This window comes from Varanus komodoensis, unplaced genomic scaffold, assembly GCF_004798865.1.
Source record: "Varanus komodoensis strain SLA01 unplaced genomic scaffold, ASM479886v1 scaffold32, whole genome shotgun sequence".
In the NCBI taxonomy this organism is placed as follows: Eukaryota; Metazoa; Chordata; class Lepidosauria; order Squamata; family Varanidae; genus Varanus; species Varanus komodoensis.
Genome location: NW_025335798.1, coordinates 1,356,110 through 1,374,591, shown reverse-complemented (window position 1 = coordinate 1,374,591; position 18,482 = coordinate 1,356,110). Strand labels below are relative to the sequence as shown.

General features: G+C 45.7%; 1 protein-coding gene across 1 annotated transcript in view; it reads left to right on the top strand.

Annotated features, from left to right (window-relative positions):
• LOC123027527 (unconventional myosin-X-like) overlaps positions 1-18,482 on the top strand; it is a 77,270-nt gene that overhangs the window by 15,086 nt on the left and 43,702 nt on the right. Inside the window, exons 9-19 of the mRNA XM_044438462.1 lie at positions 2,434-2,537; positions 4,884-5,013; positions 7,744-7,862; positions 11,249-11,395; positions 12,024-12,124; positions 12,709-12,775; positions 14,749-14,841; positions 16,145-16,213; positions 16,890-16,972; positions 17,633-17,741; positions 18,135-18,215. Coding sequence (XP_044294397.1) covers positions 2,434-2,537; positions 4,884-5,013; positions 7,744-7,862; positions 11,249-11,395; positions 12,024-12,124; positions 12,709-12,775; positions 14,749-14,841; positions 16,145-16,213; positions 16,890-16,972; positions 17,633-17,741; positions 18,135-18,215 — 1,103 coding nt within the window. The remainder of the gene's footprint in view (positions 1-2,433; positions 2,538-4,883; positions 5,014-7,743; positions 7,863-11,248; positions 11,396-12,023; positions 12,125-12,708; positions 12,776-14,748; positions 14,842-16,144; positions 16,214-16,889; positions 16,973-17,632; positions 17,742-18,134; positions 18,216-18,482) is intronic.

The following is an 18,482-nucleotide window of genomic DNA, read 5'->3' as shown; positions in this document are numbered from 1 at the left end:
ACTGTGAACACTGACTGGCAGCAGCTTTCTAGGATTTCAAGCAGGACTCTTTAACTGTACCTGCGGATGCCAGGAGACCTTCTGCATGCAAAGCACGTGCTCTGCCACTGAGCCACAGCCCTTCCTTTGCCATGCTTGCTAGGGTGCATTTGCTCCCATCCTGCTGTTCTGAGTTCATTAGGGCTCCAGTGAGGGTGCCCTGTCTCCTCTTCACAGTGCTGCTTCAAATAGGCACATTTCTAGGGCTCATCATTCAGATTAGAAATGGCTAATTCCATGTTATATGCCACATTAACCATAGTCATAAGTTCATCGAAAAAACAAAGAGCCTTACATTAGAAACAAGAATGCTTTGTTGGAACAGTTGGTGAATATGCCTCAAGGCTCATGACCCAGAAATCCTATGTTAAATGTGCTGAGTTTTAAAAGAGTATTAAGGTAAGTGTTTGTTAAAAAACAAACTAGCAGAGAAAAGCAGAAAACCCCAGCACTGGAGACAGCACAGCTCACACGCCCAGGGCACGCTCTCCTAGATCTCATGTTGAGGGAACAAACAAGCCTGTACACATTATTGAAGCTGGACACTCCGTCCAAGTGAAGTCAGGGCCACTGGCAACCTGAGGCTTGGCCTGTACCGTGGTGTACACCCAAAACCCCTAAGGAAGCACCCTGCTCTGTCCCTGTGAGAGGGGGCTTCTGCACAGCAGGGGCGAGGAGGGCAGATGTGTACTTCTCTCCCATGGCCTTCTCGTCTCCCCTGGCTTTCAACTGTGTGGGCAGCAAAGCAATGCACTGGTTAGGTAAGACTCCCCTTGGTGACTGAAAATGCAACTTCAGGCTTCAACAACATATATGCATTTAAAGTAATTACAATTAATGATTTTTAAAACCCAAATAACTCTGACATGCATACCTATGGTCCGCGTAGCATTCAAGCCAAGCTTAGGTATCTGGATTTCACAGCCTTGGAGCTATGGCAGGACAGATGGATATATTCTCTTTTATTGTTATAGAAGACCAATATTTATCATGTAGTAAATAACACTGCCTTAGGAGCTTAATGAAACCTGTGTGGGGGCACAGAAGAAATGGACCAAAAATGCTGTCACTCAAGTTCCAGTTAATGAAACTGTGGTAGTCCGTTGTGTCCACTTGCAATACTCTTTAGTAGCTTCAGACAGTGTGGGGTTTATTCCAAGCTGAACTTGTCTTAGTTCTGCTGAAAGGAAATGAAGTCCTTCAGCTGCTTCAAGATTTGAATCGCTTGAAAGGGATGTGTTCTGTTTTGTTTTTTAACCTTTTTATCCACAAAGCTCAAGGCAATGTACATAGTCCTTATTCTCTTCATTTTATTGGCACAGGAACTCTGGGAAGTAGGTTAGGCTGACAGTCAGTGACTTACCCAAAGACACCCAGAGGGTTTGAATGGCTGGGTGGAGATTAGAAACCAGACCTCTCAAGTCCTAGTCCAACACTCCAACCTCTGTACCATGCTAGCTCTCACATTTTAACTTCAAGTGGCTGAGGCATATGATAACAGCCTCCCTCATGATATGCAGCCAAGGCATATGTAGCTGAACTGCAGACATCTGTCAGTTCTCCCTTCACACAGAAGTGCCCGTCTCATATATGAAGAGGTAGATTTACAGTGGCACACAGGAATAAACCCATGCTTGAAATGCACAACAGATAACAGAAGGATGTGACAGGGCTTCCCTGTCACTCACTGGAACCATTCTTAGATTGGAGAAGGGGGTTTCTTGTACCCAAATAGAAAAGTAACTAATTTTGCTTAATTGCAGCTGTATTTCCTAACATGCCAATAAGTTTGGAAGCCCTCTGCCATTGAATGTCTAGGGGATTTGGTACCGCTATTCCCAAAATTTTAGAACTATTCTGAGCTAGACTGTTTTAAATTAAAAATCTTGAGAGAGGGATAGGGTTAGGGATTAATTATCCTCCTTTCCTACCATTCAAAAATTGTGGGCTGCCAACTTTGCTTTTCATAAAAAAATATATATATATATCCAGTCCTAATAGCATGTATTTGCATGTGTCTCTCCAGTGGGCAGAATCCCTGTGAGATGTTCATTAGTGCAGGGAAATGCCCTGCCATCCATTCCTTTATTCCTTGTTTCAACCCATCTTTGCACTGCACCCAAGGCAGTTACTGGGCTAGTGGTAGCCATGCAGGGCTTCTTCCACAGCTGATTGTCCCTGCTTTTCTTGCTTCAGGTTTGAGCCAATGGTGTTGAAGTGCTGTATGGGCAACACCAAAAAAGTAGGCGAGTGCGGGGGTGGGAGGAAGCTGGCTGCCTGCTTCCTGAGTGTCCGTGACTCATTTCTTTCTCCTTTGTCTACTTTTCTTTTGCTTCCCCCCTGCCTTGGCCTCCAATTTCTTTGATTCTCCTCCTGGGAGCTGCCTCCCAACAGAAGCCCTGGCCCTGCTGGAGCCCAAGAGCTATCGTTACCTAAACCAGTCTGGCTGCATAACCAATGAAAACCTCGATGATAACGAGATGTTCAGCAAGGTCATGGTGAGTTTTCTCCTTGACTCCAGGCAAAGCTTGAAGTCAGGGATGGGGAGCATGTGGCCCCACAGATGTGGCTGGACTGGTGCTTCCAGCAGCCCTAGTCAGCACAGCTGGTGGTGAGGTACCTTGGGAATTATAGTCCATCATCTGAAGGACCACAAGTTACCCACCTTAGGTGGACTTTTTCCTTGGTTGCAAAAGAGGATGTGCCTGATCCTTTGCTGGATTCAGGTTGAATTGCTTTCCAAGACATGAATTGGGAGAAAACAAAATGCTCACCAGCAAGCAAAACGTCCACTTGAATGTGGTGCCTGCTAATTGTGAGCTTATTTGATGTTGGTTAGGGTATAGTCCTGTTGCAATGCTCACAAGCCCCTGAACTGGGAGACTTGCACTCTTTCTATGCAGGGTAGGAGAAATCGCAGAAGCACTCTTCACCTTCCTGTTTTTCTGCCCTACATTTTTGCTGGAGGGGCTTCTTAAAAATCTCTGAGTCACTTTCCTGACTTGGAACAGCAGCTGGTGGGTTCTTGCTGCACTGGCTGTGAGTCAGAGAAGTGTCAGAGCTTCAATTTCAAGCTCTGTGGTTAGATTGCTGTCCCCAGACTCAGAACTGGAAATCTGAAATATCCTGTGGTCCCTCAGATGCTGCCTAGAACCCACGGGACTGCTCCCTCCAATACTATTTAGACAAAAATAATGGAGTTTGAAGCTGCTTCTCATTGTCTTCCCAGTGGCATCCGTCTCATTGTTTCTTGAGGTTCTGCACCACCATGTGTGCTCCATCCTCAGGAAGCTTTGGGAATGATTTTGTCTATACAAACTATATGCTGACTAGGGATGGCTTCTGTCCTGAAAAGTGGCCAAGAAATATTTTAAGTGAATAGGTAAATATGGATGCTGAATTGCAAGGTGGAATTATGGAGCTGGTATGAGGGGATGTAGTAGTGTTAATAATTTATAAAGTACTCAAAGTGCTGTCTAGGAGATAAAGTCAAAGGCAGACAACAGGATAAGAACCAAGAAAAACACTCTAGAGAGGGAATGGAAGAGGATTGATTTAAAATGAAGGCTGGAAGTACAAATAGGTGGCCTTGGAACTTCTCTTGCAGATACAGAAGGGTTCAGGCCAGGAGGCCACCAGGATATAAGCTGTAAGGGAGGTTGGTTCTGACCATGGTCCTCTTACCTGCATGTAACTCAGTACATTGGTGGCAGCTAGAGTATGGTTTCTCTTCAGGCAAAAGGGAGAGTAAGGAACACAGAATGAGTAAAGAAGTGAGGTCGCAAGATGTGCAAACAATATCCTGTTTCTCCAAAATGTTAGCTGAAGGAAGAAAGGTGAGATGTTGATATTTACATAGTAGCTTCATTAGCACATTGAATGTTAATTGGCTTACTGTGTCTGCTGCTACCCGATAGACTTCTCAGTGCTGTTCAAGCTGCCAGGAACAGTTTTCAATCTCTAGGAAAAAGAGTCTCGTAGGAACCTCATTTCTTCCTTTCTGGTCACTGCTTCTTTCAAACAAGGAGTCACCTTCACTGGCTGCATTGTGGCAGTCCACTGGGTGAAGATTATCAAGCTATTCAAGAAGCAAGCCGTGTGGTAGCTCTGCTACTGAACCAGTTGCTGTTTGGCTGAGAGCCCATGAAACCAAGCAAACGGAATAGCTGGGAAGGCTGCCCGTGGTGTTTCCACATTGCAGAGGCAGCTGAATCAAGATGTCCCTCATTAACCTGAGCACTGGGTATTCTTGGCTCTTTGCTCATTATGGAAAAAACTGAAAGCTGTGAAAGGAACCTAGGAAGCATGAGCATCAATATTCCATTTCAAAGGACTGCACTAGGACTGATGAGAGCTGCATAGTGCAATCCTAGGCCTATTTACTCAGGCATACCTTCCACTGACTTCATTAGGGCTGCTCCCCAGTAAGTGCATTTAGGGTTCTAGCCTTAAAAAGTAAAGTCCTGCAGAAGCCTGTGTGTGAGAAGAAGGCATTGTGTCCACTGGCCTTTGAATTTCCAGGTGGGACAAAGATAAGAGGGCTCTGGTGCTCCAAATGAAACTTGTACTGTGCAGTTGCCCTGCCTCAGTCACAGACATTTTACAGGGAATTCCAGCTGTTGTCATTTTCCATTTCTAACATGCCTCTGTTTTTCCACCACTTTTTCAGTCTTGTCTTATGTCCGAATGGGTCCATTAATGGGGGGAAGATAGAATAGCTGCACAATGTTCCGGAATTGGTAGTGATAGGAACCCTCCATCTGGAAACATAACATTTGATGTCTCTTCTGGGCATAATTGATGGTGGTGGAACAGATAACTTAATTCAAATGCCTTTTGAGTAGACTGCTCTTGAAGTGATGGGATTCAGCTCTGAAGAGATCAGAGACATCTTCAAGCTTCTGTCTGGAATTCTGCAACTTGGAAACATTGAGTTCATGACTGCAGGTGGAGCTCAGATCGCAACAAATGCAGGTAAATGCTACCCTCCTGTGAAGGGTGTTCCCAAATGAAACCTGCTTCTTCCTCCTCACAGAATCATAGAATAGTAAAAGGGGCCAGTAAGGCCATTAGGTCCAGCCCTGTCCCCTGCTCAGTCCAAGACTCCAGGTTAAGCCATCCCTAACAGTTGTCCAGCTTCATCTTGGATTAGCAAAGTGTGAGGAGTCTGGTTTCGGGGGTAAGAATTCATCATATAGCATTGGCTGGGCTGTGCAGACTCCAGCCTGCTTTTTCTCTGCCTAAGTCTGTTTTGTGCTGAGTGTTCACGTGGAAGTCCAGCAGGAGGTGAATCCAAGGAGTCCATGATTCTGCCTTGTGCACACAGTGCCCATGTCCCTGCTGTGCACGTGGAGTTCTGTTTACACACACTTGCAGTCTTTGTGTGCTTTGCACAAAGAATTACATACTTTGTGCAAAGAAGCTTCCAGCGTTCCTGAATATCTGTGGGGTTGATCTCATCTGGGCTCACTTCCTGGCCAGGAGCAAGCATGGGGAAGAAGTCCAGCAGGCACGAGAGAAACAGGTTCTGGTCCCTGTTTTGAGTTCCTCCAGTGTGGCAGAACCCCATGACCTCCCTCAGCAATTGGTTCTATTGTCATATTGCTCTCAAAGTCAGGAAGTTCCTCCTGATGCTCGTCTGGAATCTGGCTTCCACTGGAGCCCATTATTCCATGTCCTGCAACCTGGGATGATCAAGAAAAGATCCTGGCCTTCCTCTCTGTGACAACCTTTCATGTACTTGAAGGGTACAATCCTGTCTCACCTCAGTCTTCTCTCCTCAAGGCTAAACATGCCCAGTTTTTTCAAGCCCTTCATAGGGATCTGTTTCCAGTCCCCTGATCATCTTGGTTGTTCACCTCTCAACACTTTTCACTTTCCCTGTGTCTTTCTTAAACTGTGGTGCCCAGAACTTGCCACAGTTCTCAAAATGAGGCCTGACCAGTGCTGAGTAGAGGGGAAATAGTACTTCACATGATGTGAAAATGATATGTCTATTAATATGGCTCAAAATAACATTTTTTGCAGCTTCATCACATTGTTGACCTGTATTCAGCTTGTGATCTACAACAACTCTGAATTTTTCTCACTTATAATATTATTGAGCCAAATATCCCTGATCTTATAACTATGTATTTGGTTTCTTTTACTAGGTACAGACCTTTGCACTGGCCCCTGCTAAATTTCATTCTGTTGTTTTTACCCCAGTGCTCCATTTTATCATGATCGCTTTGAACTCTGTTACTAGCACTCAGGGTATTAGCTATCCTACCCAGTTTATTTTATCTGCACAATTGATGAGCATTTCCTGCCCCTCCTTATCCAAATCATTAATAAAAATGTGGAAGAGCACTGGGCCCAGGACTGAACCCTACATTATCCCAGTTGGTATCCCCAGTTTAAAAAGCAGCCATTGGCAAGCACTGTTTGAGTCCATTTCTGTAGTAAACGGTGGTTCTTCTTCGTGGTCTCTGCGAGTGGGTACTGCGAATGGGTACTGCGCCTGCGCAGCGCCTGTCGTCTGGATCCAGGCATTTAAAATATGTATGTAAATACAGTGCTTTTTATAAACAATCTAACGTTCATAAAACAGGCATCTCCATGATCTATCATACCTGCAAAATATCATCCTGAACATATAGCCAGTATGCTATTAAACACTTTAAAAAGGCAAAACAGTTAAAGTTGTCAAAATGGGTAAACATCATCTATTGATCAGACTAAGCATGGAAGAGAATTTATATATGTCTGCATCTAAATTGCATCTAGCTTTTATAAAAACTGAGTGAGACAGTGAAAAAGCAGGCAGTCTTTTGTCTGCCATTTCTTAGATGGCCATACTCTGCATAGTGAATGGCAGGAATTATATATTGTGAGGACACATTGTGTGTGTGTGTGCGCGTGTGTGTATAACACTTGTATACACACAGAAATACAGTACTGCAAAGCCTTCCTTTAGTAGCCTACCAACACTTGTCGCCTATCTGCCATATTGGTACACATAACTAACATTGTCCTTAAAGGTAAAGGTTTCCCCATGACATTAAAGTCCAGTCATGTCTGACTCTTGGGGGTGGTGCTCATCTGCTTCCTAGCCGAGGGAGCCAGCGTTTGTCCGCAGACAGTTTCTGTGGCCATGTGGCCGGCATGACTAAGCACCGAGGTGCATGGAACGCTGTTACCTTCCCACTGAAGCGGTACCTTTTTATCTACTTGCATTTGTATGCTTTTGAACTGCAAGGTTGGCAGGAGCTGGGACAAGGCATGGGAGCTCACCCCGTCATGTGAATTTGAACTGTCACCCTTTCGATCAACCAGCCAAGGAGCTCAGCAGTTTAAACCATTGCGCCACCCAACATTGTCCTTACTTTTACTTATTTGGTAGATTAGTCCATTGAAACTTTTTTGCTGCCCTCAAAGTGCTTTGGCTGAGACATGGGGAGGGAGGAATCACACCTTTAAGCGTTTGGCTTGCTAGCACCAGATTTTCCAATGTTGGTATATCATAGTTGCAGGAGTCTTAGCACCAGGTCTTCTCAGCCATCAAAGCAGCTGCCCTATGCCAGGACAGTCTGTGATGCTCTTCAGCAGTGGCTTCCTCAGAGGGAACGAGCCATTCTGCCCCCTTCAAATCAATCTCACCTTCAGAAGCAGAATCCATGACCACCGACCGTATCCCTCGTTCTCTATTGTTCTCTCTCCCAGTGTTGAATAACGTCAGTGAGCTGCTTGGCTTGGACACCTTCCAGTTGTCTGAAGTGCTCACCCAGAGATCCATGTTTCTACGGGGGGAAGAAATCAGCTCTCCCCTCACTGTGGAACAGGTGAGTGGCGGTCAGTTGTGTTGCACTCGGCATGGCCGCAGCTCCTGGCTAGGAAGAAGCCTGTCTCTAGGTGGCAGCACATGCATGGGTGTCAACGGGATATGGCACTGAGGGCCACCTCTGATTTGATACCGTCCCTGTTCCCAGGGGGTGTGCAGTAACTCCTCGTGATTTGAGTAAACTCTGACAAAGCTAAGCCATTTGCATGGAGGGGAGAGTGGATGTAGGTCGGACTTGTAAACAGATCCATTGGTGCAGATGCTACATAATGTGGACTGGAGATGCCTGGCAGTAGAGAAAGCTCTACTGTCCTCATCCTGAGGATGATAAGCTAGTGCACATCCGCCAGAGCACAGGGCCTCTTTTAAGCTGGAGGAATCTCCTTGCTGGTATGTTGTGATGCTACAGTGGATATAGTGTGTACTTTCAAAGCGTCACAGAATGGTGGAGTCGAAAGGGGCCTGTAAAACTTCATTAGACTTCAGGGTCCATTAAACTTCCTCCAAAGCAGCACAAGCCTGTTTTGCTCCATTGTTTGCTGTTGGTTAGTGGGGAGGAATGGCTCTTGGAGCAGGCAGGAGAACATTTGACATGGAACAGTGTGTTGCAGCTCTAGTACTTGTGAGGTCCAAAGCCTTAGGAAGTATATGAAGAAAGGCAATTTTGCACATGAATCTAAGCCAAAAAAAGTGAGCACATTATATTTGATCAGGAGCTCAGGGCACTTGCCTGGGCCATGCAATAGAACCAAGGCTCCTAACCAGACTTAGCTTTTCTGCCCTGAGACTAAAAGGCAAAGTCCTCTATTCTCCCTCACTTCTAGTTCTGGGCAAAATATGGAAACCACTTTCATATGGAAAGCACGCAAACAGCTTCATACAATGCATAATTTATTTACAGAATTAATCACTGTAAGTATGTTTGACAGATTAATGCTAAGCAGGCATATCAGTGGCTTTAAGCCATAAGAGTTAAAAGCAGACTTCTGTTCCCAAGGACAGTATACTTCTGGCCATTGAGTATCCATGAGAAACATTCAAGGATGGCTGTCTTCTTTTACTCTGGGTTTGTGTGCTTTCTGTGGGCATCTGCCTAGCCATTGTTAGAGTGCTGGATTAGATGGTTTTTTGATTTGACCCTAGGTGGTCCTATGTCCTTATTCTTGCAGTACTTAACTTTTAATCATTTTAAGTGGCAGGGGAGTCTCTAAAGATGCGCCGACTTCAGTGCATGCATGATACATAAGCAGATGAGTGGAATATCTCTGAACTTTATTCAACTTAACAGGCGCTTGATTATTGTTTTAAGAGAAGCCATTCCTTGCTGGTTAGACTTTCTGATTGCAAATGCCACTTTCCCCCATTCCAGCTCTCTAGGGATGGCAGCCAGCTGTTGCCAGATGCTGTTCTGGGCATGAGAGGGTGTAGAGAGACCATTCAGCTTGCATTGTCTGCAAAGCTCATTACCATCCAAACGCTGACATTTTCAGTGTGCTGAGCAGAAGGAGCTAAGGGGCAGTCAATGGAGCCTTTGTCAGAACACATCTGTCTGTGTTCCCCCCATTCCCCACCCCTTCTTTTGTCCCAGGGCTGGGCGTGGTGAGTCAGGCGCTCGTGCCTGAAAGATGGTGCAGAGATGCTGAGTGATGATGCAGTCTGGCTGCTGGCTTCTGCCTTTCCTTGGCTGTGCTGCACTGAACGGGGCTGGCTCAGGCACAAGCTGCAAGTTAGAAGGAATGTGTCGCTGCTGCCAGCGACCTGCACCGTCATGTCTCTTCAGCCATGCTTCATTAAGGACTTGTGAGGTGACATCAGTGTGCCCGAGACTTCCTGCAAACTGCAGCCAATAAAGTGGAGTGGGGGCAGAGGAACTCTCAGAGCAATGGCTTCATTCTTTGACTAAATGCTACTGAGGACATGCATTCCTTGCAGTGTGTAGTTTGGGCCTCAGACTTCCCAGTGGACACTGGGGTTATTGAGCCGCCAAAGGAGAGCTCTGGTGGCTCTCCTGCCTCCTGATTTATGGTTTCCTCGGCAGCGCTCTGAAGTTTGGAGCCAGCTATTGAAGGAAAGGAATGGCGTTTCTTGGGCACCCTCTTCAAGCCATGGGAGAGTTTGGACAACTAGGGCCTAGCCCTCATAAATAGCAGCCGAGGAAGTTGTCTCAACTATACCATTTCAGGTGGCCAGTGAGGATTGGACAGCTGAATGTCAATGGACAGTTGAAAAAGAAGGAAGAGTTATATTAATGGAAAACTAGCAAGATGGAATAATCAAGGCTAGGCCTTCCCTTCTGACACCTAGTTCTCTAAATGCAGGGATTTAAAAAAATAGAGAGAGAAGCTTCAATCATGTCAGTTCCTCACCTGCAGTTTGAACTGGTACTGTCTAGACCATTTTTTTTACCCTGCTTAACATAATTTCTAGACTGCATATCATAAAGCACTGTCTCTAAGCTGTGTACAGTAATAAAAGAACAATAAAACCATAAAGCACTAGACAATCTCTCTCTCTCTCTATCTCCCTCTCTCCTTAACCCAGAATCAAGAGTAGGGGAAAGCCCAAGCAAACAGTTCATTTTGGGAGGTGTCTAAAACACGTAATATACCATTCCAGTCATGTATGGTACCGAGGGAGTTGTTCCAAAGTACAGGCACTATAACTGAAAATCTGGCTTCTGGCTCATTGTCATGCAATCATTACCTGGCGTGGTTCCACAAGCAAATATCTCCCCAGATGCCCTTAATGCCCATCTGGGTCTATAAAAGGGAAGGCAGTTCTCTGCGACCTTGTCTGCGTTTGTAAGAGCCAGGCCTGATGGGGCTCAGCTACAGCTGGAGCTGGGGGGCTTGTTTGCAAGTGGCTGTTTCATGCCCAGTTCAAGTCCTGTGGCTTCAAGTAGGGTTTCCACCATTCATTCCTTATAAGTGTTAGTCCTCCAAGGAAAGAGGGTCAACCACAAATGTGTTTCATCCGATGCTGTTCCCTAGCAAGCAGAGCGGGGATGCTGACCTTTTGCCGCCTGAAGGCCAAGTCCCATTTCAGAGAGGTGCTGGGGGGCTGCATTCCACTGGTGGGTGGGGTCTCAAGCAGAAGGGTAGGGTGGGGGCGCTACACAAAAGCTGGGGAACCACCGAATGATTGGTGGTCAGCACAAGGGGGTGGGGCCAGAGGAAGGGCCTGGTCCCCCAAGAAACCCTGGAAGGGCAGATTTGGCCTCCAGGCCTGAGGCTCTGTATGCCAGAAGCAGTGTGAGAGAACAGATTCCCATCCTTGCTGGCAAGGGGGCCTGACCAAGCAGGCTTCGGCAAGGGGCGGCATAGAAATGTTTTAATAAATACATAAATAAATAAATAAATAAATATTGTCCTCTCTGTTTACTCCTAGGCTGCTGACTCCAGAGACTCGCTCGCCATGGCTCTTTATTCGCAGTGCTTCTCATGGATTATTAGCAGGATTAACTCCAAGATAAAAGGGAAAGAAAACTTTAAGTCTGTGGGGATCCTGGATATCTTCGGTTTTGAGAACTTCCAGGTCAGAAAATCAAGGCTTTGTGGGGGTTGGGGCACAACGTGAACCAAAAATGGTTTTAGTGCACGTGGAAAACAAACTGGACTGATGCCTGGGGCCGTGAGGGGAAGGCCAGCAAGTCAGAATGGATTCCAGCATTTGAAAGTGCAGAATGAGTGACCCAGGAAGGGCAGTTCGGTTCCCCATTGAAACAGGAATGTATCGTACAGGGGCAGGCAAGGTAGTAACCTCTGGACATTTGAGACTACAGTGCCTGCCCCCCGACCCCAGCCAGCATGGCCAGTGGCAAAGGGCTATGGGAGTTGCAGTCCAAAACATCCAAAAGGCCCCAAGTTTCCTAGATGTCTCTCCATAGGACATGGGCATGGGTTCCCTCATACAGGCACACTGAGCTGAGTATTTCCCCCTCTGTGCTGTGCTGCATCTCAAACGCACAACCTTGTTTTCTGTGGTTTGCGAGGTTCTGACACAACCTGTACACCACTTGACTAATCTTGGGCATGGGCCAACAGGAGCAAGCTGACGACATGTCTTTCATGCTTCCCGCATACATATCCTCTTCTTAATGCTCCTTCGGGAAAGCACTCAAGAGCAAGGATATTAATATTGGTTTCTCTTGTCATCTGCACAGGTGAATCGCTTTGAGCAGTTTAACATTAACTATGCAAACGAGAAGCTCCAGGAATACTTCAACAAGCACATATTCTCCTTGGAGCAACTTGAGTACAACAGGTAGAGGAAAGGGCCATTCAGCAGGCACAGGTCTTATTGATCATCCTTAGTGGTTCCTGGCAGCCAGGAGAACCTTCACTCTCAGATGAAGGATGAAAACCAGCCAGCAGTAGGAAAGCCATTTCATCATTTGCCTTCCATGTGGAAGCAGCTGTATTAAGAAATCTCGGGAAAGGCTGCAAGGCTGAGCCAAGATAATATTGCTGCCTGTGATGAGAAACAAATGCCATGCACAGAAGCTGTACCAGACTTGCAGTTTACTCTTCCCTCGCCACCGGAAGTAGGACAGCCTCCTCCACTGCACCTGAGGGTGCCTTCCTAGAGGGGTGTAAGCTCTATCCTCCCAGAATTTGCTTCCACATCCCACACCCCAGCTTCCAGCATTTGCTTCCAAAACAGCTCCCTCAGTTTGTCCAGTGCTAGGACTGATCTCTCTCTTCTCACTCTCTCTCTTTTCTTAAAGTCCAGGATGAGATTCTCCTCTTCTTGGTCTTTTTTCTCTCTCCCACTCCAACGTGCAACACAACTTTCGATTTCTTCTCTATAGATGAATGCTTAACTTGTTTTTCTTCTTTTTTTGGCAGAGAGGGGATAAGCTGGGAAGCCATTGATTGGATGGATAATGCAGAGTGCTTGGATCTTATTGAGAAGGTGGGCATCTCTGGGTGAGGTGAGACAGGAAGCAGGGAGGACGGGCAGGATTCGTCTTCCTCTGCATCCTCTGGTGCTTGGCCTCTGATATCAGGACCTGTTCTGTGTTTCATTTTGCAGCTAGCACTCTGCCAGTCTCTTTCTTAGAAAACGACTTAATTACTCATTCGTAGATACAGTGAATGGTTTAAGGGATACTCTTGCCACAGCTTCTACCACTGCTGTAGCAACAGTAGATTTCAGGTCAGTGTGAGCCATGTGCATAAGAGGAGGAATAGTTTGAGAAAAGGAGGGAGGGAGGACTCAACAGAAGTCATGGCTGGCCCATTTTTTTCTGTTCTAGCTACATGAAAATCATGTTCCCGCACCACTCATATTGTATGGTGAACAGCATAACAAAATTGCACTCATGAATTGTCTGGGACCGGTTTTAACTCTAGAGGGTTGATCTAGCCAAGGCCACATCACTTTAGATTGGGGAACAAAAGAAACAACCTGTGCCAAGGATGATAGGCAGTTTATTCAATGCAGTGATGAAATACAGATGCAGAATATAAACAAGCCAAAGAAAGCTTGTACTACCCTTCCCTGAGGCCACACTGGTTCCCTGTGCAGGCCAAGAGAGGTGCTGTGCACTTCCTGGGTGAGCAACGGTTCAGTTCCTATCTCCAAACTGAGAGCAAAGACAATACCTTTTCCATGGATACGGGTTCCCTGTCCCACTGTCACTGAAACTATGAGAATATACCTAGGCCCTAACCCTCGCTTGTCATGGGGCAGCAGAGCAAAACTGTGTTATTAAGGCAGATGTTTTATTCTCACAGCAAAAGCAGCTCTTATCTACAGAACGACTGGGGAAAGCAGCTTCTAGGCAATTATCTCTGACGCTCTCCTAACAAGCTGAAGGCCATCAGGCTTTGACATGACTCTAAGAATTTTTCCTGGCTTTTGAATACTGGGACAGTTTACTACCTGCTGAACCTTAATAACCTCCTTACCATTTATCTAGCAGGGCCTGTGCAATACAGGGATATTATAAATTCATTTTTATTTTTAGTGTATCATTATTTCCTCCCCCTTTATAAGTGACTATGTCCCAGGCAGCTGATGGAGATCACAAGCTCTCGGTTCTTTTTCTTACTTTAAAAAAAGTCTTTACCAAAACTGCATTTTAAAAAATGAAAAAATAGTAGCAGAAATGTTAAGAGAACCGCTAGAGCAATAAGAGAAATACAGATACCAAACTGGAAGTATTTTAAGTGTAAACATTTCAAACCACTAAGTTACCCTGGTGAACTTCCTCCAAAAGGGCAGAGAACAGTGTGTGCAATTTCTCTCTTCCCAAGTCATTTGTGCAGCTGAGGGAGCACCCCCTTGAATTGCGGTACCCCGCATGATTGCCTTGGTTGCCTCTATTGTTGGATCAGCATGGTTAAACTAGGGAATTCACGACCAGAAAATAGAGCAACGGTCAGCAGCTTGCATGGCTTTAAAAGCAGATTAAACAGATCCATAGAGCATAAGAGTATCGCTGGCTATTAGTCACGATGCCTGTCTTGTGCCATGCTAGTTGCAGGAAGCACAGGCCAGAGGGTGGTCTTACAGGCATGTCCTGTTTCTAGCCTTCCCCTGGGCATCTGGTTGGCCACTGTACAGCGAGAATGCCAGACTGGGGAGGCCTTTGGTCTCATCCAGCATGGTGAATGGAGCCAAACTGTGGATGTGCTGGAACAGAGGTGCTTTATGCTGGCGTTGGGCTCTGCTTTTCTTGCTACCTTTGCACACAGGTACTGCTTGCATTTCAGAAGTGCTGGTCTAAGTCTAAGCAGATGATTCCTCGAAGCACCCCCCCCCCCATGTACTTTAGTCCCCTTGCACTGCTGTAGGTGTCTACCCCCTGCGTGTGCTTTGCATCCCACCATGACACTCTTAATGTTACTGTCAGCCAACTCTCTCTCTCTTTTCTGCTGTAGAAACTTGGCTTGTTGGCACTAGTTAACGAAGAAAGCAGATTCCCCAAAGGCACCGATAGCACGCTCTTGGAAAAACTCCACAGCCAGCATGGGGTAAGCCAGCATGCATACACACCATTCCATTCATAAATATTTACATTTTAGGCTCTCTTAAAAAAAACAATAGAAACCCCAATAAAATTACAAAATGAACAAACCAGAAACAGAACTAAATAAACACCAGTTGCCTGCCAATGACTCAAACACTTCTGCAGCTTAAATATCCTTCTAAAATCAGGAGTAAATTGTCCAGACAGGCTTTCTCAGGCAATGAGGTAAAAAGATAAGGTTTCATTTAGGAGATAGACAAAGGTCTCATAGCAAAGCACTGTGATCAGTTCTATACGATTTGGATTCCAGCACCTTTTGAAGGGAGAAGACCTCATCAAGGGGGATAGAAATACCAAACTGCAGATTAAAGTGATGAGCAGTCCTGTGCTGAGCCACAGCTGCAGCATCCCTAGCTCTATCTTTTAATTTGCTCTCACCTAAAAACAACATGGTTGATTTTCTGATGATCATATGATAAAAGGACTGCTTGCACATTCAAGCCTGTGTTGATTTTTTTTTAAGAAGGCTGCCCAGGGAGAAATAGAGACATCCTCTATTCTCCAGACACAAGCAGTTATTTGAACTTCAACAGTTGGAGCTTCTTTGGTTGCCTTGGAAAGTTCCCTTTTTATCATCTGATATTTACAAAAAAGGCTATCAAACTGTGAAGCTGAACTTGCTGTCTTCAAAACAAAGCAGACAGGGTTACATAACTGCTTATTCCTCTTAAGCAGATGACCCCAAGTCTCAAATGGATAAATACTTTCTTAGGTTCAGTGAATGGAAGTTAAAATTGGATTAATATTTCAGACTATAATATATTTCCTTGTTCAGTTTACTGGATAATGCCTGTAAAACTAACAGACGTGATTTGTACTCTGTAAAGAACATGCATTTTAACTGTTCTGAGAATTCAGGAGGAAAGTTTATCCAGTGGCTTGTGACATTGCTGGAATGCCTGAATGTGGGGCAGGGAATCTTCGAGAGAGATCATTCTGACTCATCAGAATATCTGAGGTTTAGCACTGACCGATCTTTGCAGTTATTTCCTCCCCATTGGTTCCACCAAACCACTCTTGGCTGGACCGCTGTGGTTACAATGCTTATGGTCATGGGCACTTTGCACTGGACATTTAATTGAAGGAGGACAAACCATTTCAGAATGTGCGACTTTGGCCCATTTCTGCTCTGCACTGTTTGACTGTTAAGGGCCAGCAGCTGCTACGTTCCTGGTAAATATGGGGCTGTTAGAGTATTTCTTCTAGTGACTGTACTAGAAATTGAGGTTCTTTCACTTTCCTTTCAGAACAACCAATATTACATGAAACCACGAGTGACAGACTTCCAGTTTGGGATCCAACATTATGCTGGAGAGGTTGGTGTATTTCCGCTATGGAGTTGACTAGGCAGCCAGATGGGTTCAGGGCCTAGAAGCCACTGAGTGGTCAGGACTTGGCCTACAAAGAAGAGGGATATTATCTGTCAGGAATGGACATGGGACTGGAAGTTAGCCTTTAACAAGTTCTGAAACTCTGAGCAGCTGCTTTGGGTTTGGGATATCATCTTGCTTGAGTCCAGCAGGTAGTAGGCTTTTTTAGAATCATAGTTCATATTTTAGTCGCTGTGTTCATCATGCATTGAGCTCAGCCTTCACCCTGTGCCTTTTTATGCCCTCGCTCTGTATTCTGGGCAACTGTTGGCAGTGACACACGTTTCTTCCCCCACTTTTATCCTCATAACAAGCCTGTGAGGTAGACCAGATTGAGAGTGAGCAATTGGTCTGAAGTTGTCTAGTGAGCTTCATGGTGGAGTGTGGATTTAAACCTGGGTCCAGCACTCTAACCACTACATGGTCTTGTCCCTGTTACACAGCAGGCTAGGACTGTACAGATTTCCTCTGAGCTAGATCTTTTTGCTTGTTTCTTTTGGAGAGCTGCAACATTATCTGGGAGTTTTAGCTTTGTATGACATTGGTTATTCTTCCTTGTTGAGTACAACTGTGGAACACCGTGGCACTTCTGCATGTTCGTGTTACAACGTGTTGTTCACAGGTTCTCTATGATGTGAGGGGCTTTCTGGAGAAGAACAGGGACACTTTTCGAGATGATATTTTAAATATGCTCAAGGACAGCAGGTAAGCAATCCATGGCCATTTCAGTGGGCAAAGAGTGGGGTAAAGAGAATGCCTGAAATGGTGCGGAGCTGTTTCTTTGGGATACTCAGACATTTGAATATAAAGATTGGGAATTGAGATAGAGCTCTAGCTCAGAGGTGTGAAACCCCAGACCTGGGGGCCAAATCTAATTGTCCCTCAGGATTTTCTGAATTACCGTGTCCCCTTTCCCACAGCCCCTTTTCTTTCCCCTGCAAAACATAATCTTTGGTAGCTTCTTGACTTTTGGGCAGTTTTTACCCATTCTAAAACGTGTTCCCCTGAGAACATCTCCTAAAATGGAGGTTTGTCTTTGGTCTGAAAGAGGTTCTTGAATCCTGATATAATTTGGGCATGGTATGGGCTGGATCTCCAGAGTTCTTTCACAGCTGTGGGGGCTTTGGCACGTATTGTCAGTCACATACGTATCTCTTGCTGGGCCAGGTGCATAGCCCATTCCATTTGATCCAGTGGCATGGAGCACTTCACAGAAGGACTCTGGATTTCTCTGTTATCTGTGAATGTACCAAGCGATGGAGCAAATGTATTGCCCAGTTACACATGCTAGTTTATGCATCTCTGCCTCTGGAATTGGGTGTTCCATGTCATCTCTTTCTACACCACACTTCTCTTTGCTCCCAGGCTGGATTTCATCTATGACCTCTTTGAAAGAGTTTCAAGCTGCAGTAGTGAAGACACGTTGAAAATGGGAACTCAGAGGCGCAGGCCAACTGTCAGCTCTCAGTTCAGGGTAGGAGCAGCAGCCTACTGAAAGTGCATGCAGATGTCCTTAAAAATAGGAAGGAGAGTAGTTTCTAGACAGCATAGGCATGAGCCAGTCATCTTGCTGACTTCTGCTACAGATGGGCAGAAGTGGTTTTCACTGAGCCCAGCCTAGAGAGAAATTGCTTTTCTAGGGGAAGAGAGGTGAGCGCACTTTCAGAATGGCTTCACCGCAAATTTGGTATGTATGTGGTACTGGGCTTCATGAAAGCTGATGCTCAGAGGTTCCTTTTTCTTCACCTCACCAGAAAATGCTTGTATGACAAGCAGGGGTGTTTGTACGCATGAGATAGTTAGTGGACAAGGTCCCTTGGAATCCATTCTCCCCGTGGAATGACTCTTGTTGGGTTTCTTTTTCCAGGACTCTTTACATTCCCTGATGGCCACACTCAGCGTTTGCAACCCGCTATTCATCCGCTGCATCAAACCCAATCTGGAAAAGGTAAGTCTCTAGAGCTGGGGATGCCAACAGAGCAAGGGAGGGGGGTTCAGCAGGACCCTAGGAGCACAAGAGTGTGTACTTGCATCCCACCAAGGCAGCATAAACAGAGTGTTAGGCAAGCAGGAACAGTAGAGTCTCAGATGGTATGGTAAGAAAGAAACCTTCTGTGAGGCTGACCTGGATTTCTTCGACCAGGGCTAACACAAAAGCAACAGGACAAAAAGTGCTGGCCTTTCAAACAAGGTTTGGATTTCCCAGCAGATTTTT